Genomic DNA, 25,158 nt, shown 5'->3' on the forward strand with positions numbered 1-25,158 from the left:
GGGGCAAATATGTAGGTAAATATAAATGAGTACCAATCATATATACTAATAATGCATAGCATTATATATTAGTATGTCATATATTATGTATTCATATATTTTATATATTAGTATATATTATATATTTATACTAATGTATTATATGCTAATTCATATATATTAGTACATATGTGAGTATATTATTATAATGGTTTGGGAGCTTTAAAATGTCTGTAAAGTGAAATACATGACAATAGTAAAACAAAATATGGGAGGATGTTAATAAAGTGTTCCAAGGCTAACATTTTTGGGGAACCCAACATAAGTAATAATTTACATATGATAGTAACAAGTAAGGAAGCATGTTGTAATTTCCATGGTATCCATGGAAAGAAATGTAAAATAATGTATGACAAGTTAATAAATAGAAAAATGGTATAAATTTCCTTTCCGCCCATAAAGTCACAAAGAGAATGATTTATATACTTTCAGTAACAAATGATTCAAGACTCTTAACTTGTGAAATCCTTGAGTTGCTGTCAGTCTTGGTATAACCAAATGCCTGCTACCATGTGAGTCAATTCTTATTTGTCATTTTTTATTTAGAGTCTTTTTTTATAAAAAAGCACATTCATTGACTTAGCCAAAAAGCAAACATAAATTTTAGTGAATATTTTATTTGGACATTTTAAAGTTTCGCTTTGTAACCAGAAGGTATGAGGGTGAACATGTATTCACAGTCACTGAAATCTAACCAAGTCCTATTGTAGTATATTTGTGGGTAAAAGGGTTGGAAGTAGCATGCTTAAGACACTTAAAATTTTGAAAAAGCAGTCATGCATCTCATCGATCACCATATGTGCTCCCAGAACACAGCTCCTCCATATTCCTGCTGTTCAATGCTAGCATTGTTGATTCCTTCGATCCTGTATTTCCCTTCCTCTTCTTACTTGATACCTCACTTACATCGATCAAGGACTGGACTGCAGTGGAAGGGGCACGGAATTTTTGTAGGAATTGTTTGGCTTACTAGTCCATCAGCCTCCCGATGTTCCCAGAGTCATGCCCTTGTCTCAGGTGAAGCTGTGGAAGTTTTTGAAGGAAGCAGCTGCCCCTCTGTCATTCTGTGAAATTCTACAGTCCAAGTGGGAGTCAGGGTGATATGGTTTGGATGCTTCCCCCCTCCAAAACTCATGTTGAAATGTAATCCCCAGTGCTGGAGGTGGGCCCTGGTAGGAGGTATTTGGGTCATGGGTTGGATTCCTCATGGCTTAATGCTGTCCTGGTGACAGTGAGTGAGTTCTTGAGAGCTGTGGCTGATTTAAGAGTGTATGACACCTCCTTAGCACTGTGTCTTGCTCCTGCTCTGCCATGTGAGATGCTGGCTCCCCCTTCACCTTCTGCTGTGAGTAAAAGCTCCCTGAGGTCTCTCCAGAATCCCAGCAGATGCTGATACCATGCTTCCTGTACACTCGGCAGAACTGTGAGTCAATTAAGTCTCTTTTCTTTATAAGTTATCCAGTCTCAGGTATTTCTTTTAAAAAAAAAAAATCTATTTATTGCTCTACTTTTTTTTTTTTTTTTTTTCTCCCGGATCCTGATCAGGTGTTTCTTTATAGCAACACAAGAACAGCCTAACACACAGGATTAAGTTGATTCCAGGTAAATAAACAAAGAGAAGCAATGACTCACTGGAGACAGCAGCAAACTCAGCCCAGTTTTATGGCAAATAAAATAAGTCAAGCGAATTGTGGAAATTGAGGGTACACACGAAGGGGTGGCAGGGAACGGGACTCTTGAAGATGGTCATTGTTTCCTGGGTTTGAACTTCAGAGCCAGACTGTTGATGCAAAACCTCTGACCGTTGGGCCCAGGTCCATCAGGAAACACGTGACCAAGATGAGCTTCACACTGCAAAGGAGAGAAGCCTCTGTCATCTCCAAATGCAAACAAAGCTCTTTACGCAAAACCAGACAGACGAACCCCTCCATGGCCACTCCACTCCGAAATCTGACATCTGTGTAAGGAGAAAAAGTCTATTGAATCAGAATTCGATTAAGAAATGAAAGAAAGCAGGACACCATCATGGTAAATAGCTTTGCTTTATCAATAGGATGTGAGCAAATTATTGAATTTGAGCCTTGAGTTACTCATCTAAAAATGGGGATAATTATCATACCTACATAAGAGAGCTGTGGGGACAATTAATTGATATGTTGTCTGTAAAACCTTAACATCATTCCTGGGTAAGTACTGAATAATGTTGTAGTACCCAGTGTATTATTATTATTTATTACTGAAGGCAAAAAGGCTCTATCTTAATTGGCTTGCCTCTAGTGTTTCACAAAACCCATGAGGCAAAAAATGTGAGCACCTAAGGATATCAAAATGAATTTATGATCTGGATTTAAGCCACTCTCTCCTAGTGGGCTCACAGAAGGCACAGAGTGCTGACGTCACCCGCAGCATTGCTCTGCAGGCCAGTGACTTGCTGCAGAGTGCAAAAGGAAGGTGGAGAGATGGAGGTGCCAGCCACGCTGAGTAAGTCCACGATGAGATACCAGCCACTCTGGGCTTTCTGCTCCTTATCCCTGCACAAAAGAAAGTGAAGATCCTACCTCTGTTCCTGTCTCTGTGGAAGATTAGAACTAGGAAAGGCCACTGTAGAGAGAGGCTCAAGAAGCCTTTTCTCTTTCCTGCAGTGCCCAGATGGAAGGGAGACAGTGATCATTATTGGCATGTGTAGAAACTCCATGTGTTCTGGGCTGGGTGCTGTGGCCCATGCCTGTAATCTCAGCACTTTGGGAGGCCAAGGCAGGTGGATCACTTGAGGTCAGGAGTTTGAGACCAGCCTGGCCAGCGTGGTGAAACCCCATCTCTACTACAAATACAAAATTCACTGAGTGTGGTGGTAGGCATCTGTAATCCCAACTACTTGGGAGGCTGAGGCACTTGAACTCAGGAGGTGGAGGCTGCAGTGAGCTGAGATCATGCCACTGCACTCCAGCCTGCAAAACAGAGTGAGGCTCTGTCTCTAAAAAAAAAAAAAAAAAAAAAAAAAGAAATTCCTTGTGTTCTGAAGACAAAAGAAACCCCATAAAAGGACATCAGATTTGCCAAGAACAAGAGAGCTCTTTGTGGCACTTGGGGCAGCATCAAGGAAAGTAAAACAAAAATAAGAAATCTCACCTGCTTGCAGACGACCTCTGTGCGAGCGGATCCTAACGAGGTGTCCAGACGTCTCAGGATCCCTGCGTGGCTTTCATCAGAGCCAGACGTACCATGAGCCTCAGAAAACGAAGGCCACCCGGTGCCAGAGCAGTACTTTTTCTCAGAACTGTGGAAGACATAAATGACACTACAGCTGCTAATGACACTGTCATTAACATGCCAAGAGGGTTTCATGCCCCAACATGTCGTTCCAGTGAGCAGGCTCTGTTCCCACTCTCCTCTGCCAGATCCCAGTTCTGTGACAGTCAGTCGCATGGGAATCGTCCTCACTGCACCTTCACTATTGAAGCCATTGCCTCTAGAAGTGAAAGGACTTCTTGATCCTTCGATGCTAAAGGCTTCTCTCTCGATGTCCAACAAGGATCTAAAAACACATGGTGCTTTGTGAACTGTGCTGCATCTTAGGTAACACAGATCAAACCCATGTGTTGAAAATGTGAAAAAGGGAGAAATCAAAACTAGATACTAACGGTCCGAGGAAGTCATCACGGGGTGCATCACGGAAGTGTACAGAAGGTCTCATGAGAAAGTCATCCTTAGCAACAGGTATTTCAGCTTATCTAAACACAGAAGCCTCTACAGGGATTCAAAAGCTGCCTCTGGCCACTGTGTGAAATCACAGCTCTTGAAGCCTCAGTTTGCTCACCTAGAAAATGGGAATAGTATCTACCCCATGGGGCTGTTTTGAAGATTTGAGGGGAAACTCTGTGAAGTGTGATATAAAGCTTAGCACATGGTAAGTGCCCTGAATGCTTGCTGTGATGATGATGATGATGATTAATTAATACACCTCATCCCTGGCATCAATCACTGCAGTGAAATCTAACCCTCCAGAAGTCTCCCAGGGACTCATGATGCTGGCACAAGGTGAAGGAGAAGGACAACAGGCAAATCCACTCACCAAAGACCCACCGTCTAAGTGCTCTAATGGATAAGCTCCCTTAATGGCACTGGGAAATAGTCTTTAAAACATTGCTATGGCAAGGAAATGGCTCTCTCTATCTAAGGAAGAAAGAGAATAATTGAATATTAAACCCAGAAAAAAAAAATAAGAAAAAGTGGCAAAGAATCAAATCCCTAGACTATGAACACAGAAGAAAGCATGGCTGACAGCACAAACTCCCACAGAAACAACTGTGTCATGCAGCAATTCTCAAACATTTTGGTCTCAGCACCCCTCTATGTCCCCAAAATTAATAGAGGTCACTGAGAGCTTTTGTCTATGAGTTATATATGTCAACATTTAACAAATTATAAATTATAACTGAGAATTTAAAAATATGTGTGCATTAATTTTTTTTTTTAATATAGGTTGAGAACCCCTTATCTGAAATGCTTAGGACCAGAGCTGTTACAGATTTCAGATCTTTTTGACTTCTGCATTTTACTTGATGGTTCAGCATCCTTAAGCTGAAATACTCCAATGAGCATTTCCTTTGTGTATGATGTTGGTTCTCAAAATATTTCAGATTTGGCTAGGTGTGGTAGTAGTAGCCTGTAGTCCTAGCTACTTGGGAGGCTGAGGCAGGAGAATAACTTGAGCCGAGGAAGCGGCTGTTGCAGTGAGCAAAGATCAGGCAACAGAGTGAGACTGTCTCAAAAAATAAAAAAGTTTCAGATTTGGGTGAATTCAGATCTTGAATTTTCAGAGTAGATATGCTCAACCTGAAATAAATTTATTACATGTTAACATAACATATATTTATGACAAATAATTGTACTTTTCAAAATGAAACAAATGTTTCATGAGAAGAGTTGCACTGTTTTACAATTTTGCAAGGCCCTTTAATGTGTGACTTAGAAAAAGACAACTGAATCTTCATATGTGCCTCTGCGTTCAGTCTGCTGCTCCGTTGTTTTGATTTCCCTCCCAGGAATCCCTGGGGTCCTCAGACCAGGCTTTGAGAACCACAAGTATAGCCATTAGGAGGAAGGGCTTTGACTTCTGAAAGATTTGGGTGTGAATCTGGGATCTGTCTGTTACATGTGTATGACCTGGGCAAGTCATTGAATCTTATGAAGCCTCAGTATCCTAATCCATAGAAAAGTATAAACTAAAAATAAAGTTCTAAGCTACCCACTGACTGAATAGACCCCTTCTTGGCCAAGGGGACTCTGGAAAAGCCTTTAAACCAAGTTTCCAGTCATGATGGAACAGGTCAGACACACTTCATTATACCCAGCCCTTTCATGGTTTAGACACAAGAAATGACCAGCATTAATGTTTAAATAGAGATCATAAGACTGGCAGAACAGACTGTGTGTGGCAATAATATACCAAATTATAAACAGGACCTAAGGCCATGCCAGGCCAGGGTGAAGTCACGTACCCCTACACTTAAAGAATCAACTATGTTCTAACTGCCACAAGGGTTTTCTTTTTCTCTAGCAGCTAAACAAGCCCTGGTCTTGAGGTAAGCAGTGCTGAGGCAATTGCAGCTCGCTCACCACCAGACACAGACTACCTGAGAGCCTCTGTGCCACCAGCCGTAACTACAGCTTTGATTGCACAAGGGGTTGATTTTAGTAACTTTCTCCTGATTAAAAGACCGTGAACTGGTTCTGGATGCTTTACGGAGGGTGGGCACTCTCGAGCCTTCATATCCTGAAAGATCTTTTGATGTATAGGGTCTAATTATGATACATTTAAATGTTAAGTTTCTACCCCCAAATAAACATTGGTCATATGTTACATGCACGTTTGTTCAGTATGCATATGTCAGGACCATCATCACGAATTTTCCTAGCCCCTTCTGTGATCTGTTAAATACATGTGTTTAGCCAACGCCATCAGCATAAAGCTCCTACCCCAGCTGTTCCCCCTTCCAAGTGCCTGTGGCTGCTCTTGGCTGAGAGCTCGCTTCCCAGCCTGTGGGATGGCCACCTTGATGGCTGTAAGCCCTTAGAAGAAATAAAGTCTCCTTTTCTAAATTTATGGGTTGTATTATTTTTTAAGCTAACAATAGCAATGGCATTATCCCCTCACTTTGTGTGTATAGTATGCTTACCATAGGAAGCATGACACACGAGCACATGAAAAATGCATGGCACATAAGTCAGTAGCTATTATTTTTAATATATTTTTATTATTAATAACAGAAATCTATGAAATTGAAGCAGAAGTGGGTCCAACTAGAAGTGTCTTCATATTCAGGTCGGGTTTACAACCCTCTTCCAGGGGTTCAAAAACATTCACCTGGCCACTCTGCTCAGGGTAAAACATCATTAAGTAGTGTTTCATCCCAGCCTTTCCATCCTCAACATTACATATAAACTAGTAGGCATTAAAGGAATTTTGATGGAGAATTATGAATATAATAAAAGCATTTAAATGAATGAATCTAAGACTAATAAAAACTCATTAAAGCATTTACGGGAAACAATAAACCTTTATTGATGCAATTAGCAGAATCTGGAGATTTTACCAAGTAATATGAGAGGCCCTACATATATAAATCAAGACTGGGAACCAAAAATATTAAAGCCAATCAGAAATTCCAATATACATATTTAAGTGATTAGCGGATTGTAAGGTTTGCCCTTGAAGAACTAAAACCATTCTGAATCATATACTCTAAGGGCCTTTTGTTTCATTTTATTTGCTTTGGTTTTCTTTGATTTCTGGAAGTTCTGCAGTTTCCAACCAACAGCACAGGCACTTGGCGATAACTGACAACTCTAACCTCTTAGAAGAATTTCTATTCCTTTGAGAAATGGGACTCACAAAAGGTTTTTAACAATATTATTTAGTTACTCATGGCACGTACAACATCAGGATGTTATGTAAAAAGTGAACTAGTATCAGGCTCTGTTTCCTCTTATTTTATGAAGACTTATGGTCATGAAATATGTGATCCCACAGTAGATTTTAATAAACACGTTCCAAAAAGGCTTACGGGGAAGAAAACAAGGGAGAAGGAAGGAGAGAAGGAGGAGAGGAAGCAGCAGTGAGGGGCAATGTCACTTCATTCCAAGTTAAGGAAATGAGAGTCTGGAGTCCCAGCTTTGGAGAGGCAGAAGCTCTCCAAAACTGTGCACCAAACTCATTCCAACAGCTATAGGATGATGAGGGGAATGACAGTAAGTCTGGCAGATGAGGCTGGGAACAAGGCTCTGTAAAGGAAACTCACGAGTTACACTGGCCAGTGTCACCCTTAGAGGCTGCTTACATCTTCTGGGAAACAATGCCTGTAATTCAGAAAACAGGCACTAGAAGGCGATAGCACCTATGTCAATGGTGCTGCCCACGTGGCTTACGGAAGCTCAGCTAGTGAAGAATGTGGGCTCTGAAGTCCAAAACTGTGGGTTGGTATTTTGGCTGGCTACCAATAAGCTGCTGAACCCTGGACAAGTTATTTCATCTTCCTAGGTCTCGGTTTCCTCATGTGAAATGAGAATAATGATAACACTACACTGAGCTGCCGAGAGGTCTGATGAAATGATGCACATGAAGAGCCTAGGCACAGCACCTGCCACATGCCCAGAGGGCTCCTTCATTGCTGGGGAGCTTCCCACTCTCAAGAAGAGTGCACTGTAGAGGCTCCAGTGGAACCCCAATCCCTGCACTATCACTTACTATATAAGTGATCTAATTCTTTAAGCCTCAGTATTCATATCTGTTAAATGGGGGTTTTAATAGCTCCTTATTGGAGGGTAAGGATTGTTTGCAAAGTACTGGAGCTCAGTGTCCGGCATATAAATGCTCAAGAAGTTGCAGCCACTTCCCTCACACATTTCCACAGTGATTTCATAACCACAGCTTCTTTTTGTTTGTTTTTAGGTGGATTCTCACTCTGTCACCCAGGCTGGAGTGCAGTGGCTTGCTCTCAGCTCACTGAAACATCCACCTCCCAGGTTCAAGTGATTCTCCTGCCTCAGCCTCCCTAGTAGCTGGGATTACAGGCATGCACTACCATGCCCAGCTAATTTTTGTATTTTTAGTGAAACGGGATTTCACTGTGCTGGCCAGGCTGGTCTTGAACTCCCGACCTCAAGGCCTGCCTTGGCCTCTGAAAGTGCTGGGATTACAGGTGTGAGCCACCGTACCCAGCCCATAACCCCAGCTTCTGATAGTCCCAACATTGCTACAGCGTCTAAGAAGCACGACAGATATTTTCAATCAACCAATCAAGAAGTACTTATGGAGCATGTAAGTATTAGTTTCTGAGATGGCTATAACAAAGTACCACAAAGTGGGTGGTACTCTCTCACAATCTGGAGGCTAGAAGTCCAAAGTCAAGGTGTCTGCAGGGCTCTGAAGCATCTAGGGAATCCCTCCTTGCCTCTTGCTACCTTCTAATGTTGCCGGCAATCTTTGGTTTGTAGCTGCGGATTACCAGCCTCTGCCTTCGTTTTCACATGGCTATCTCCTCTCTGTCTGGGCTTCTTCTCCTCCTCTGATAAGGACAGCAGTGATACTGGAATTAGGGCCAACCCTACATCAGTATGATCTTATCTAAACTAATTATACCTGCAGCCACCCTATTTCCAAATAGGTCAAATTCCCAGTTTCCAGGGATTAAAACTTCAACAGGTCTTTTTGGGAGACACAATTCAATCCCTAACAACTTCCCTGAGCTTTGTCCAAGAAGTATACGATGCCAAGGGACTCAAGGACCTGATCAGGTTTATCTCCTTAACTAAATAAAATGCTGGAGCCAACAGGAGAATAATTAGGTCCTAAATTGTGTGCTACTGATAAATTAATAGGAATTTGAAGCAGATTGAAAAAAACCCACAGTATATGCTATCAGAGAAGGTTTCTGGAGAAATCTGCATTAGTGGGGCTGAGCAGATCCCAGGAGGACAGCTGGGCATGAGGGGAAATCCCGGGCAGGAAGCAGCCAGGCTGGAGCAGGGAGCTCAGAGGAGCGAGCCCTGTGCTTACTTGTTGAACGAACTACTGGTTTTGGTTGACCAGCTTTTCCCTTCATTTTCACTCTCCACAAGCATTTAACGAATTATTATTTTTGTACCTCTTCTTCCTGCTGTACAGACTGGAGACCAGAGACAGAAAGAGAAGGAAAACCAGAGGCCAAACAAGAATGTATTTCTAAAACTTCTCTTGAATGGGAAGAAGGTTCAGCAATATAGTCTGCATTTGTATATTCTCATTAATTAAAATATAACTCCAGAATTCCTCAGGATCAAAGGTACATTCACGTCTACAGCCCTAAGAGGGGTCTATTGCTTAAGAATTCATCATTAATAACTTGGATCAAGTGCTGGCCTGAGTCAGGTATGTCAGGCATCGCTCTATGCTTTCCCATGTATTAATTCATGACTCAGATCATCCTCCCAACAACCTTATAAATTAGGTACTATTATCTTCATTTTATAGGTGAGAAAATCGGACACAGAGGGGTTAAGAAAGTTGCTCAAGGTCACACAGCAATGGAGCCCACTCTACTGCCTCTCCCATAGATGAGTACATCTTTAAGAAGAGTATATCCTGGAACATAAATAATCTTCGGAATATGTTATTTCCTTTGGCTGCAGTAGCAGCAACAGGAAAAAGGAACAGAAGCAAACTTAGAAGTCTTTAAGAATGCAAAATGGAAACTTTTCAACTCAAACTGAACGGTGACAAAAAAATAAGGTGGGTGAGTTGGCAGTCCTGTAAACTGGCCACTTGGTCAATGGGCTTTTGGAGAATTGCTGGTTTTCCTATTAGTCTTGGCTGTTTCACAACCTCCAGGACCTGGAGTTGGTCATGTAACTTCCTTAATTTGAACTAGCATTGTGCTAATGAACTAGCATTGTGCTCTGGCCACATGTGGCCTTTTGTTTAAATTAAAGTTAAATTCATAAAGTCAGCTTCTCAGCCACGCTAGCCACATCCTGAGTGTTCAACAAGCACGTGCGATGGGCGGCTAGCCAGATACAGACATCTCCATCACCACAGGAAGTTCTACAGGACAGAGCTTTCTACTCTGGACTCAGCACCCTCCTGGCTCCAGTATTCTGACACCACAACTAAGCCTGCAAGGTGAAAGGAAGGGAAGAAGGGCCCCCTTTACAGATGCAGAAACCGGAACATCAAGGAAGTGGAAGAGTGAAGACCATGATTTAGGAGAATGCTCTTGCAAGGATGATTTACCTTCTGTATTCACGGTGCAAAGAGGAGACAGAGCACTGCCTGGTGCCTGCAATAACAAGGGAGCCTTTGACATGCAGGCAGCACAGTTCTCTGGCTGAAAGCCCGTGGGCCATCGCAAAGTCCTACCTCTCCTCTTTAACAGAACCATAAAAGGTCAAGAAATAACTATTGTCTCTGAAACCCGAGTCCCACATTTTGCTGTGTAAAAATTAACCTCCTTCTAGTTTGCCCCATGCCAACATGAATGCATCCGGGCAAAGGCCTGCCCATCTGTGAGCGCGGAGGAAAATCAATGCTAATCGCTCCTCATCCTTGCAGGCAGGTCCGGCTTCCTAACGCAGCCCACATTAGCAGCCAGCCGGGCAGGAAGGCCCAGACCACTCAAAGCCCAGAGGACAGAAGGAAGCACTGCCTAATGGGTGATACACAGAGCTGGCTTGATTTATGTTTTATTCTAAACCAATTTAGAGTTGATGCAAAAGAAAGGAAAACATCTTTGAAGTTCTGAAAAATCGTACTTCAAAGATATTTTCCTTTCTTCTCCATTGAATCTACTTTTTTTAAAGACTGTTTCCTGCATGTCTAAACAAAAAAGGCTTTGTGGAGAGATTTCAGATCCTGATTGACTTAAAAGAGGCTTTGAAATCAAGGGACAATTAAATTTACTTTTAGCTATATAGAAGAGGGTATGGTATTCACTACTGTCAAGCATTGTGGAGAATCTATCCTCATAAAATTCTACATTTCCTAAATTAAATTATAAACCCATTTTCCCTGGGAGAGAGAGAGTTTTAATCGCAAGGCCCTACAAATATAATCATGGTTTAGATTTCTTTAAATACTTTCCCCCCTAAAAAAAAACAACAAGAAAAAAACCTCTGATAGCTTTATCATAAGGTGTCCACCAAGTTTTCTTTGGTCGCTATTTCTTGAGGATACAGAAAGGAAGAATATAATCTAAGGAGTCTTGTTAATGACTCTAAATGCTAGGAAAAAAGTCAAGACAAGCAAGTATCTTATATGAATAGCTCTCCTTACAGCAACAGTGCAAAATGACAAGGGCAGTTATTTTTTAAAAAACATGGGTATTGTGGGAATTTTTTAATCCAAGATCTTAAATGAAACAGAGCAGCAAGAACCTGGAGGTTTGGTCTCCTGTGGCCTTCGATTCTTTATCTTACCTGAAGAGTGGATTATCGCAGCACACGCAGTGGTACATTCCTGCTTCCTTGTTATTCAGGTAGATCCCACTGAAAGGCTGAAAGTAAATTAGATATGTCATGTTCAGATTTCTCATACTACTGGCAGGAGATGATACAGCAGATTTAAATCCTGGGTAAGTCCCCACATCAAGGAATTTCTGTGCTGATTTGACGAAGTGCAAATAGGGCCGGAGAGAAAATAATCATGCACGCAATGAAGCAGCCTGAAGATGTCTTTATAGCCGAGGCTTTATTGCATCCGATATTCAAATTATGACATTAATAGTGCTTTGTATTCATACAGGAGTTTTCATCCAAGAGCTTCAAAGTTGGTGAAAAAGCAAGAAAACAGTCTTATCTTCTGTGATTGTGTGAGATTTTGGTCTTCCTTTCAAAAGAGTTGATACAACAGGAATCTAGTCTACTGTCTAACACACTGAAATCTCCAATTAAAGGCAGAATACAAATACATAAAAAGCATAGTTCAGTGAGATCAGGGATTTTGCCTATAATATGCTTCATGTAATGTTTAGGACATGGCATACTTAATAAATGTTAAATAATGACCTAGATTCCCCCAAGTGCCTCTGGTGTCTCCCACTGGCTAAACTGAACCAAGAGCTGGGGGGAAAGGGAACTGTTCACTCTTCCTAAAGCTCAGAGCAGGGGAAGCCCGTGGAGAGTGGATCTAGGGAGTAGACAGAGAATGACCTGCACAAAACCTCGCCTCTATTGATACTTGACTCTCAGTTATTGCTCAGCCGGCCTGTAAATTTATTCATTGGCTAGCAGACTGCTAGCATATTACGATTGCCCAAGAAAAAACATATGGGACTGAATTTTAATTTAGAGTCACCAAAGAGAAGCCTCCGATGTTTTATTTCTCTTAGCTGAAAAAAGCTAATGAAGGCTTACAGTTCAGCAATATTCTAAAAAGGTAAATGTGGAAGTGAATCCATGGAAAGGGATTTATAACATTAGTTAAAATAATGAATGATGCTCATTTTGTCAAATGGCCAAGTGCAGAGAGTATATTATACCATCTGTTTGAGAAGCCCACAGATTTATTTTCCTAAACATCTGGCAGCTCATCTCTCGGGTCTCTCTATGTACCAAGCCCTGCCTGGCTCTGTACCTGAGAATTAGGGTTGGCTTAGAATACTCTGGGAATACACACAACTGCTCAGAGTGTATCATGTGTTTCCCTTGTGTGATCTACACAAATGGCTAATGCAGTCTCTTTCCCAATGAGAGCTTTAATAAAATTCCACCCACAGGAAGTTTTCAAACATACCAGCATTTCAGAAGACTCTATTAGGATGTGCTGGCCCTTCTGATGACTTTAGCATTGGAGAAACAGAGGGTGGGGCCATGATTACAATGCCAGTGCACGTGGCAGTGACATGAGTTTTGCAAGTGCTGACGAAGGAAAAAACATTCATACTCTACCATACCTGAAGCCACAGGGCTGGGGTCCACTCTGTAGGATATCTAATAATAAAGTTCAATTCTAAAAGGCTACATTCCAGTAGCTATATTTGGGTCTAAGACAGACCACTTGTTAAGAAACACGGCACCATGTTCTCATTTATATCTGAGAGCTAAAGAATTTGAGCACGTGGAGGTAGAGAGTGGAAAATTGGATAACAGAGCCTGGAAAGGGTGAGCAGGGGGTCGGGGGAGGATGAAGAGAAGTGGCTTAAAGAGCACAAACATACAGCAAGAGAAAAATAATACACTCAGTGTTTGATAACAGAGTAGGAGCATGACACTTAACAAAAATGCATTGTATTCAGGTGACAGACACCCTGAATACCCCGACCTGATTACTATACATTATATATGGGTAACAAATTTTCTCATGTACCCCATAAACTTGTATACACACACACACATGCACACACGCACAGACACAGAAATGCAGCACTGTAAAAAATGATGTTATAATGAGGAACCACTGAGGGTTATTCTCAGAAAATGAATGAAAGCCGAGACTGCCGAATGCAGTTTAAACAATGTTTCCACCTCTTAGCCGGCCATCATTCGACATTCATAAAAGTTGATTTTTCAAATGCCTAGTATGGCCAGCTACCACGTTAGGTGCCAGGGGATATAGCAGCGATGGCAAATGCTATAAAGGAAGAGTTCTGCTAGAAGTGAGCTTTGCTGGGGGCTAGGAGAAGGTTTCCCAGAAAAAGTGAGGTTTGGGCTGACAGCTACAAGGTAGGTCTGAATGAATGGATGGAGGGTGTGGGGAGGGATGATGGGACAGAAGAAGGAACGCTGGGTGCAAAAGCCTTAAAAGAAGGGCGACCAGGGCATGTGAGAGTTCAAGAGTGGTGCGGCCAGTGTGTGGAGTCAAGAGGGAGGATGACTGGATTTGAGGATCGGGGTGGGAGCCAGGGGCCGTTAGGACCTTATTAGCCATTTCATACTTTTCCTTTTCCTTGAAAGCACTGGGCAGCCACCAAAGGTTTTGAGCTGGGGGACGATGTGGTCAGATTTGTGTTTTCCAAAGAACTCTGGCTGCAATGTGGAGAATGGGTTGGCCGGAGCAAGAATGGCCACGCACAGGGGAGGTGGCAGTGACTTGGCCCCGCAGGGAGGTCAGAGCAGTGCATGGAAGTGAAATATGGGAAGGTTATATAGAAGTCAGAACAGAGACGATGTGTCCAGGGAAAAGTGTCAGGTTTCTACAGCTTGATGGATATCGATACCTGGAGAAGGGAACAATGGAGGGGGAAGACCAGGTCTGTGGGGTGTTGATGGGCAGCTGGGTTTCATAACGGGACCTATTCCAACTCCCCCTCACTGCCAACACACGCAATCAGAAAACCGTAAACCAGCTTCGCTTACCGGTTCCGTTCCCTTTTCTCTGGTGACGTAGAATTGCTCTGGGGTTAGTTTCTTTTGCCACTCACTCTTGGCAAGAGGCAGCTCACACCCTGTATTGTTAAACAGGAATTTTAAAAATTAAAACAAAAATGCCTGACGGACTTTTCTCCCTTGGCCTTTTTCCCTAAGTGCACTGTCACCCAGCAGAATAATCCAGTCCCTTCCTCTCCCATGAGTTCATTCTTCAGGGGGACCAGAAGCCTCAGGCACAGAATGCCTTCATTGCCTATTTAATTAATAAGAAATTAATAAGAAGTAGAGAGCCAGTTTTCTAGTTCTCCTGGGGCATAGAAGCTAAAGAGGCAGCTGAAATATGAAAGAATGCGGAATACCTTCCCTTCAGGTACCTAAGGGTAGAAACTGATCCTCTCTTCTCTGATGACTTTGACAGGAGCAGCTGCTGTCAGGATCCAGCCAGAAGTAGTTGAGGCATTGGACAGAAAGAACTGTAAGCTAGTTGGTTATTAAACTCTTCTCCCTTGCTGGTTTATAAGGATATCTCTGATTTTCCTTACCAAGGTAGGTCTCTATTTTAAAAATCTTTTTGCGTGGAACAAAAGATGAAGCTCCCATAGCATAGTCCTGAAAGGGAAACAGACCTACCATAATCTATTACTATGCTTTATGGTTTTTGTCCATATTTTGTTTTCCTCTTTCCTACTCTCCTTGGCATGTATATTACTACATTTATTCAGGTGAGTGTAAACCAAGTAACTAGAGCAAGACTCCCTTTAGCCAAAGGGGGTAGGAAGCCCAGCTCCTATAATAAATGTTTTTAATCATCCAACATTAAGAATTTGAAAGGATTTTATAATGTGTCCAACTCCTCAATTTACAGATGAGAAACAGGGGCCCAAAGGGTTAGTAATCTGACCACGGCACTGAAGATGAAATGTTAAATGCCTGTGATGTCAGCACCTATTTATCAAACACATCAGAAGTTATAGTTGAAATTCATTTTGGGTTATAAAAAAAATGCCCTAAATTATCCTTCGGCAAGAAAAGACTTATCTTTTCGCCAGTTTATAATACTGAACAATATTGCATTTCCAGTGGTGCATTTAGCTGATTGCTTACATTTTGCTAAAAGGTTTTTAAACTATTTAATATATTAAAAGTTTTTTTATTTCCTTTTATTACTATTATTATTCTTATACAAGGGCTCCCCTAGGAGTTATCTTTTATTAAATATATGCTTTATAAGACTACAGGGGTTTCTTTTAACTATGGAAATATATCTCTGAAATTCTTATAGAATATACCTCAGTTAACACATGATTTTTTTGGGTATTCGACACTTTGGGGCCAAAACAAAATGTATTTATGTGATAATTATTATTTCCCAATGGCCTTCAGAGTTATCATGCAGAATGTCAGGTATTAAATGAAGAATGAAGTGTAGAATTTTTAAAATCACCATTTTGTAAAAATCATCAGAGGATTCTAAAACTCCTGGGTGAAATATTTCTGGGGAACAGAATAGTCATATCTTCCCAAAATACAACCCCAAAGTTTATTAGTTACACTGAAGAAAATGCCACTACCTTCACCAAGTAGGCTAAGTTAGCATCACCAGCAGTGGGACAAGTGACATCCTGTCTTCCTGATGTGATGCCCTGGAAAGGACACAACATCACCAGGAAAGTTGTCCTGCTGAAAATGCTCCACCTGTGTCTCGTGGAGAAACAATCACATAAGTGAAAACTGAGGGAAAGTATTCAAAGCAAGTACTCTCCACAACTAAATACAATGTGTGACCCTTTATTAAATTCTAGATCCCAGAAAAAAAATAAGAGCTATAGAAGACATTGTTCGTATACAGTGGGAAATTTAAGTATCAACTATGTATTAGACAAGGGTGCTCAATTTGCTGAGTAGGAAAAAACTGTCCTGCGGTTTTGTAGGAAAACATCTTTGGTCTTAGGAGACACGCTGAGACATTTAGCAGGAAGGCATCATGATGTCCACAACTCTCAAATAGTTAAGCAAGAGCCATATAAAGTGTTAGTGTGTGAGTGTGAGTTTGTGTGTGTGTGTCTCACTATTGGGGAGAGAGATGGGGAAGAGCACATGAATCTAGAAGGGAACTTCAACTCTATGAGATTTTCTCCAATACCCCATAATCCCAGTTTAATTGTGAGGAGAAACATCAAATAATCCCAGACTGAGGGACATTCTACAAGGAACCTGCCCAGTACTCCCCAGAACTGTCAAGGTCATAAAAAACAAGGAAAGACAGAGACAGTTTTGACATATGTACCATGATTATGTCAGAAGTTAACCAGGGGTTCTAGGTGAGGGGTTTTGAGAACTCTGTACTATCTTTATAACTTATCTATAAATCTAAAATTATTCCAAAATTTAAAAAGTTTATTTAAAAGACTGTCTTCTCCATGGCTACCCCTGTACCATTAAGCACTACTGGAGAAAATCCCCCACCTGGGGAGAGAGTTGTCCTTATAAACTCGAAGTTACTCTTCTCACTGGGATTTCAGTGAACCACAGTGAGTATGATCTTTCCCCAGACAGCTATCTTCCCATTTCTCTGCAATGGGTGTTTTAAAACTTTTCTCTCTCAGGAATGTAAACTAGTAAAACCACTATGGAAAACAGTGTGGAGATTCCTTAAAGAAATAAAAGCAGAACTACCATTTGATCCAGCAATCCCACTACTGGGTATCTACCCAGAGGAAAAGAAGTCATTATATGAAAAAGATACTTGTACATGCATGTTTATAGTAGCACAATTCACAATTGCAAAAATATGGAACCAACACAAATGCCCATCAATCAACTAGTGGATAAAGAATTGATGGTGTATATATACCATGGAATACTATTCAGCCATAAAAAGGAACAAAATAATGGCATTCACAGCAACCTGGATGGAACTGAAGACTATTATTCTAAGTGAAGTAAGTCAGGAATAGAAAACCAAACATCGTATGTTCTCATTCATAAGTGGGAGCTGAGCTATGAGGATGCAAAGGCATGAGAATGAGACTTTGGGACTCAAGGGGGAAAGGGTGGGAGGGGGAATGAAGGATAAAAGACTATATACACTGGGTACAGTGTACACTGCTCAGGTGATGAGTACACCAAAATCTGAGAAGTCACCACTAAAGAAAGAACTTATTCATGTAAGGAAACACCACCTGTTCCCCAAAAACCTATTGAAATTAATAATAAAAAAACAAACACCTTTCCACTATCCTCAAACCACGGTATCTACTACATCTCCCCTTCCTCTCAATAGATGATCTTGCTTTTGCAAAATCAAAAGCCACGACAAAAGAAATCCCTCAACTTCTTGCAACAAACCATTACACTTACCTATGCCTATATCTATCTACTCCTTTTCCATCTTGTCGCAATGGAACAAGTGACTGCATCTGATATGGTTTGGCTCTGTGTCCCCACCCAAATCTCGTGTCAAACTGTAATCCTCAGTGTTGGAGGTAGGGCCTGTTGGGAAGTGATTAAATCAGGGGGGCAAATTTCCCTTTTGGTGCTGTTCTAGTTAGTGATGGTGAGTTATTGACAGATCTGGTTGTTTAAAAGTACACCTCCCCTTCTCTCTCTTCCTTCTGCTCTGACCATGTAAGACCTGCCTGCTTCCTATTTGCCTTCCACCATGATTGAAAGTTTCCTGAGGCTTCCCTAGCCATGCTTCCTGAACCGCCTGTGGAACATGAGCCAATTAAACCTCTTTACTTCATATATTACCCAGTCTTCAGTATTTCTTTCTTTCTTTTTTGAGATGGAGTCTCGCTCTGTCACCTGGATGGAGTGCAGTGGCATGATCTCTGCTCACTGCAACCTTTGCCTCCCAGATGCAAGCGATTCTCCTGCCTTAGCCTCCCAAGTAGCTGGGATTACAGGCAGGAGCCACCACGCCCAGCTAATTTTTGTATTTTTAGTAGAGACGGGGTTTCACCATGTTGGCGAGGATGATCTCGTTCTCTTGACCTCATGATCCACCTGCCTCCGCCTCTCAAAGTGCTGGGATTACAGGCGCAAGCCACCAGGCCCGGCCTCTCTCTGGTATTTCTTTATAGCAGTGTGAGAACAAAGTAATACAGTCTCCTCTTTTCTATGTTGTTTTTCTTTTTCTTTTCTTTTCTTTTTCTTTTTCTTTTTTTTTTTTTTTTTTTTTTTTTTTTTTTTTTTTTTTTTTTTTTTTTTTTTTTTTTTTTTTTTTTTTTTTTTTNTCTGTTCAGGATCCTATCTCTTTTTGTCCACCCTAAATGAAGAAAAAAGGGAATGCTTTAGCCAGAGGCACTAAAAAGAGCAAGAACAGGCTTTGTTAGTAAGAGTGAAATGTCCTGGGTTCCTCCTCCAAGATATAAACTCTAGTCCCATGGGGAACTTGTGAGACTTAACCTCTGGCCGTCACTGACATCTGTTAAGGAAAGGAGTAAACAGCATCATGATAAAACACCCTCCTCTTGGCTTTGGCAAAGATCTTGCATTATTCCTGTGGATAGGTAAGAGGAGGACTGACTTCAGGTACGAAGGTTGAAATTTACAGTCTGTGAAGCTGGCTTTATCTTCCTGTCTCCTTTCAGGAAGGAAGTGGAGTGGGCTTAGAAAAAAACCCTATTGTCTCCTGGAAGCACTGTCCTTCGTGTGACTTAACAGGCAGTACAATATAGTAGCTGACACTGGAAAGAGGGAATTAGAGACGGGCTAAAAGTCAGTGGGACTCTCATGAATTGATTTAAAACATGTGCTTCCTCACTTTGAACCTACGGCTTGAGATTGTCTGGATTTCCCAGCTCTGTCTCCCACACCTCTATATTTTGTCACACCTATTAGAGAGAGACTATCTGTTCTTCAGACACCACCTTCTCCCTCTGCCCTAATTTTTTCTAAGAGACTGAGTGTCACTGTGTTGCCAAGAATGGAGCACAATTCATAGGCAGCATCAAAGCACACTACAGCCTGGAGCACCTGGGCTCAGCGGTTTTCCTTCCTCAGCCTCCCAAGTAGCTGAGACTACAGGTGCATGGCACAGTGCCCCGCCATAATGTTTTCTTGTTAAGTTTAAAATATATAACTAGTATTTACATTGCTAAATGAAAGAATTAAGCCTTCATCTAAGTACAGTATGAAACGACATTTTTCATGGTTCTTTTAATCCTTATCAATGTGGACCTTTTACAGTATTTTTAATGTATCTGAAAGCTTTAGTGGGTCAGCAATAATGTTTAGACTAGTTCTTTCTCAAGCCCCAATTATACAACATTTAGCTGCAGACTTGCCAGCATAGAAGGCTCACTCAAGGGAGATGGACTCTGCTTTGATAGCTCGGTGACCAATGCTCAGTTGGGTACACCCTGGTCAGGATATATGTGGGCTGTATCACTTTAAGAGGTTTCTTTGACTTGGATGTTAAGAGCTGAATTGTGACACTCCCTGTCACCCAACTTCCAAATTCATATGTTGAAGTCCTAATCCCCAGTACCTTAAAATGTGACTGCATTTAGAGACAGGGCCTTTAAAGAGGCAATCATGTTAAAATAAGCCATTAAGAGGGGGCCCTTGTCCAATAAGACTGGTGTCCTCATACAAGGAAGAGACAGAGAGAAAAGGCCACCTTGAGGACACAGCAAGAAGGTGGCTATCCCCAAGTTAAGGAAAGAGGTCTCAGGACAAATCAGCCCTGCTGCCCCTTGGTCTTGGACTTGCAGCCTCCAGAACCGTATGATAATGAATTCCATCGTTTAAGCTGCCCAGCCTATGGTATTCTGTTACGGCATCCCTAGCAGATGAACACACTGGGGCTTTAGGAAACAATGAAAATTTAAATAAAAATTGCAGTATGAATAAATTCTGTGCAGTTTTAACAAACAGCAATTTAGGCACCTGTACATTAGAGACACAACAAGGTCTCTGACTTGGGAATGAGTCAATCTTCTGGCCTCCGTGGCTACAGAGAGGTTTCAACACTGGCCGTGTCCTTTTGTATGTGTGTGCCCAGGTGCTTTCTGTCTTCCGCACCACATGCTCACCCTTTGGGGGCTGTACGTTTCCCAGATTCCCCCTACATTCTCTTGCTATCGAAACATTTATTGGTTGCTGCTTTTGCACAAGATAGCTAGAGTTCATAGCTTTACTCTGAGTTATGCCTTAATAAACTCAAATTCCTTGGAATTCTTTTCTGAGTGCTGTGATTTGCACAGGCCACGTATCTTGGTCAGAAGTTTCATGCGGTGGGCCTCAATTTTTTCATCCCTAAGGAAATCCCCTCTTGGTCCTTTAGTCACCTACCAGGTGCCACCTTTGCGTTTTGCTAACCTTCCTGGCCACAGTTGCTATAGTGCCAATTGTCATGCATAAACCCACTTCATTCTGATAAATACTTGTTGAATCTAATGGAACCCACTAGAAACTGGTATTGGAAGAATCCCCAGGCCATTGTGATCTGCAGAACTGTCTCTCCCACCACAGTGCCTAGACTATTTTAACCCTGTGCCCTGGGCGGTTTCCTAGCATAGTCATGTCTATAAAGAATGTTTTCCTGAAGCAAGATTGTTTTCTCCAGGATATTTCTTACTTTGCTTTTTCAGTTTGCGCTTTTTCAATCTGGAGAACAAAATCACTCTAAGCATATGAGAAATTGCAGCACTGGAGAAAAATACTGTCATTTCAACATCTTCTCATTCCCCCATCCCAATTTCTCTCTCAACTGACCCCCTAAGCCCACAATGTAAGTTAAATGTAAGCTACATTTTTGTCCTTTCCACTTATGTATGTAATCATAACTAACATTTATTGTGTGCCTGCTAAGTGTGAAGCATTGTAATAAAACATCTAATTAAAAAGTTACTTTGTACAACAACCTTACCCTACCATTACCATTATCCTTACATCATAGAAGGAAAAAAAATCTGAAGTTTAAACTTACCAAATTCAAAAACGTGTCCAAAGACACTGTAACAAACTGAATGTTAGGTGTTCTCCCTGATCCTCTCCCTGCTGCCATATGTTGAAGCCCTAACTCCCAATGAGATGATATTTGGAGGTGGCGCTTGGGAGGTTATTAATTTTAGATTTGATCATAAAAGTGAGGGATTAGTGGTCCTTCCCAGACAGTCACGTGAACGCAGAGTGAGAAGGCAGTCAGCTACAAGCCAGGAAGAAGGTCTGCATCAGGAACCAAATCTGTTCCCACCTTGATCTTGGACTTTCCAGCCTCCAGAACTGTTAGAAAATGTCAGTTGTTGAAGCCACCCTCTCCACGGTATTTTGCAATAGCAGCCTGAACTCGGACACAGAGCCAGGAAGTCACAGAGAGCCAAGACTCAAAATCTGCGTCTAACTGTACCCAAGCCCTTCATCACAGAACTACTACCTGTTTATCATTTTTAATGGCTGCCTAACAGTTTATTGGATTGAGTTTTCATGATTTATGTAAGTATTTCTTAACTGATTTGGGTTATGGCCAGTTTCCATTCTGTAATATTGTGTAAAGCATCTTTGCATATATAGCTTTGTTCTTCTTTTGAGCTATTTCCTTCGAATACATTCTCAGGAGCGGGTGTCTGATAAGGTACACAGCTCCTATTACCTACTGGTGTCTGGCCAAATTTTAATGTTGCTGGAGAACTTCAGATCCCAGAGCAATTCATTAGGCTGCTTCTGACAGCAGCAATTACAGCCATGAAGTAGTTCCTGTTAAACCACTATCCTGTACCAAGGGGGATAAAGATCTCCAGTCAGTAACTGTGATCTGTTTCTGTCACCTGTAAAACTATGCTTGGCACACAGTAGGCTCACAACAAATGTCATCAGACTGACTGACTAGAGACACCAGGGGTTAGACAGGCCATAGCCGGAAGTCATGTTGGATCAGCTAATATTCCATGACGCCAGCGCTTTTATTTAGTTATGTATTCTTTTAATACAGCGTTTAGAAAGCTTCAGTGGCTAAACAGAGCTCCGAATGAGTTGGATACATTTTCATCAGTTGGGTATCACTGAAGTTCTTCAATGAACACATATAAAATTGGATTCAGAGGTGGGTCAGTCTGGCAACTGCCCAGGATGCCAATCCTCTGGAGCACTAAATTCCCCTGAAACAGACCTTAAATACAGGGGTGGCTGGTGCAGGTCTCCGAGGTGACTCCCTTCTGATTGGTGAAATGTACAGGTACCCAGATCCAAGAGAGGACACACACACACACACACACACACACACACACCACACGGGTCTCTGTCTCCGTTATTAATAATGGTTGTCACCTTGAACAAACGATCAACCCAGTCTCCCTGGCTCCTAGACACATTCACGGGAAGACAGCAGGACAGGAAACACCCACAGGAACACCAAGTCTGAACTGGCTGCTTCTCAGCTGCTGGAAGGAAGCCCGTGGAACTACCAAGAGGACTGCAGTGCAAAGTACCCGGGGCCTTCACAGGGGCGCCGGGCCCGGCTGCTGCAGCCCCGACCGCCGGCCCCGCCTGGAGTCCCCGATAAGGGTCAGGGGCCCCTGGGGCCCACTTCTGTGCCCTCACTCTCCCCGCCCAAAAAGAAAAAAAATTATGCGCACATTTAGGGGGATAATTTGCTCATTTCCTCGGATTCTCACAGGGCTCAGTCCCCACCCCCACCAAGTTTACAATCCACTGTCCCAGACCCTCGGGCGGGGGCGCGCGGCGGAGGGCTCCGGAGGAGGAGGGCAGCGCCCGGCCTTGACCGGCCCCAGGCCCCGGGTACAGCGGGTGAAGTGAAGCGGAAAGCCGGAGGCGGCGGCGGGGCCTGCGTCCTACCTGCCTCCCCCCGGCCGAGCCCCGCGCCGGACCCGCGGTCGTCCGCTCGGCCCCGCATCGCCCGCAGAGGCGCCGCTCCGAGAGGCAGGCCCCGGGGCCACCGGAGGAGTCGCGCCATGACGCCCGCTCGGGCGCCGCCCCGCCCTCTGCCCTCGGCCCGCCTCTGCCCTGCCCCACTCTACCCCCCCACCCCTCCCCCCCACCCCTCCCCTCCGCCGGCGCCAGTCGGCCTCCCTCCCCACGCTCCGCCCCACCGCCCGCCCCGGCTTTTCCGTTTCGTGCCCCTCCCTCCTTCCCAACTTCCCACCTGCTCCTCCCACTCCGTGCCCTAGGCCCTTCCAGGTCCGCGGCCCTCTTCCTTCCCACTCTGCCTCTGCCTCCTCCTCCCTCTTCCCCTCCTTTCCCCCTCGCCTTTCCTCCCCCTCCTCTCTCCCTTCCCTTCTATGAGACCCTCCCCAGCCCTCCTCTGCATCTCTCAGCTCCTCTCACTCCTGCTCCTCCCTCGCCCTGCCCCACTCCACCCATCCCCACTCCACTCTTCCTCAGGCCAAACACTGATCTATTTTAGTCTGCATTTTCTAGAGTCCTCCATAAATGGAATCATCCCATATGTACTTGATTTTGTCAGGCTTCTTTCACTCAGCATGGTTACTTTGACATGCCTGAGTATTTTTGCAAGCAACAACCATTCATACCTCGCTAGTGCTGAGCGGTATTCCATTATGGATATACCACCGTGTATTTATCTAATCACCACTTGATTTAGGCTGCTTTCAATTTTTCCCGATCAGAACTGCAGCTGCTAGGAACATTCCTGTGCAAATCTTTGTACAGACATATGCGGATTTTCTTCTCTGGGGTAAATACCTGGAAATGGAATGCCTAGGTCGTAAGGTAGGTGTAACCATTTAAGAAACTGCCATACTGTTTTCCCAAGTGTTTTTTTTTTTTGTCTTTACATTCCCACTAGCAGTCTATTCGAGTTCCAGTCGTTCATCATCCTTGCCAACACTTGAGTGTGCAGAGATTTAATGTGTCATGGTAGCTCATTGTGCCTTTCTGATGCATTCTGTAATCGTTAATGATGTTGAACATCTTTTCATGTGTTTATTTGCAGCAAATATATTTTCCTTGCTGAAGTGTCTGTTCAAATCTTTTGCCCATTTAATGTTAAGTTGTTTAATTATTGAGCTTAGAACATTGTATATATTTTGGATAAAAATCTTTTATCAGATATATGCTTAACAAATATTTTTTTCCCCAGTCTCTTGCTTTTCTGTCTCCTCTTAGTGTCTTGGGAAGAGCAGAAATTTTTAATTTTTATAAAACCCAATTTATCAATTTTTTAATGGATCATTCTTTTTTTTTTTTTTGGTATTATATTTAAGAAATCTTTGCCTAATCCAGGATCACAAAGATTTTCTCTTGTGTTTTGTTCTAAAATTTTTACAGTTTTAGGCTTTACATTTAGATCTCTGACCCATTTTGAATTAATTTTTATATATGGCCAAAATTTTGTTCTGTTTTTTATCTGTTTTGTTTTTGCATATCTATATCCAGTTGTTCTAGCACCAACTTGAGAAAGACTACCCTTTCTCCACTGAACTGTTTTTGAATCTGTGTCAAAAATCAGTTTTCCATCAGTATGTTGGGTCTATTTCTGGACTTCCTATTGTGTCCCATTAATTAATTAATTTGTCTATTTTTACATCAATACTACAATATCCTGATGACTGGACTTGGAACCAGCTAGCATGGGTACTGTACCTCTGTTCTTTTTTAAGGTTATTCGGGCTATTTTAGGTCTTTTGTATTTCAGTGTAAATTTTAGATTCAGTTTCTCAATTTCTACACACAAGCTGACTTAAATTTTGATTGGGATTGCATTGATTTTTATCCATAAGTTTGGGGAAAATTAATATCATAACAATATTGAATCTTCTGACTCATGAGGAAAGATATGCCTCTCTATTTAGG

General features: G+C 42.3%; 1 protein-coding gene across 1 annotated transcript; it reads right to left on the reverse strand.

Annotated features, from left to right (window-relative positions):
- Nucleotides 1–636: 636 nt before the first annotated feature.
- MSRB2 (methionine sulfoxide reductase B2) lies at nucleotides 637–23,435 on the reverse strand. The gene is made up of 5 exons (XM_017535571.1): nucleotides 23,182–23,435; nucleotides 14,368–14,456; nucleotides 11,491–11,567; nucleotides 3,169–3,316; nucleotides 637–1,890 (listed from the first exon to the last, which is right to left on the reverse strand). The coding sequence occupies exons 1-5, from the start codon at nucleotides 23,297–23,299 to the stop codon at nucleotides 1,786–1,788; spliced, it is 537 nt and encodes a 178-aa protein (XP_017391060.1). The 5' UTR covers nucleotides 23,300–23,435; the 3' UTR covers nucleotides 637–1,785.
- Between the last annotated feature and the right edge of the window lie 1,723 nt (nucleotides 23,436–25,158).

The sequence above is a fragment of the Cebus imitator genome, unplaced genomic scaffold (assembly GCF_001604975.1).
Source record: "Cebus imitator isolate Cc_AM_T3 unplaced genomic scaffold, Cebus_imitator-1.0 Scaffold92, whole genome shotgun sequence".
In the NCBI taxonomy this organism is placed as follows: Eukaryota; Metazoa; Chordata; class Mammalia; order Primates; family Cebidae; genus Cebus; species Cebus imitator.

What these genes read in the sequence shown, in the direction of transcription:
- MSRB2 (XM_017535571.1), bottom strand. Translation starts at nt 23,299, where the DNA reads ATGGCGCGACTCCTCCGGTGGCCCCGGGGCCTGCCTCTCGGAGCGGCG. An exon ending in GAGAAAAGGGAACGGAACCG is followed by an intron (nt 11,568 to 14,367) that starts GTAAGCGAAGCT and finishes ATTTACTTTCAG; the next exon opens with CCTTTCAGTGGGATCTACCT. An exon ending in TGCGATAATCCACTCTTCAG is followed by an intron (nt 3,317 to 11,490) that starts GTAAGATAAAGA and finishes TGTCTTCCACAG; the next exon opens with TTCTGAGAAAAAGTACTGCT.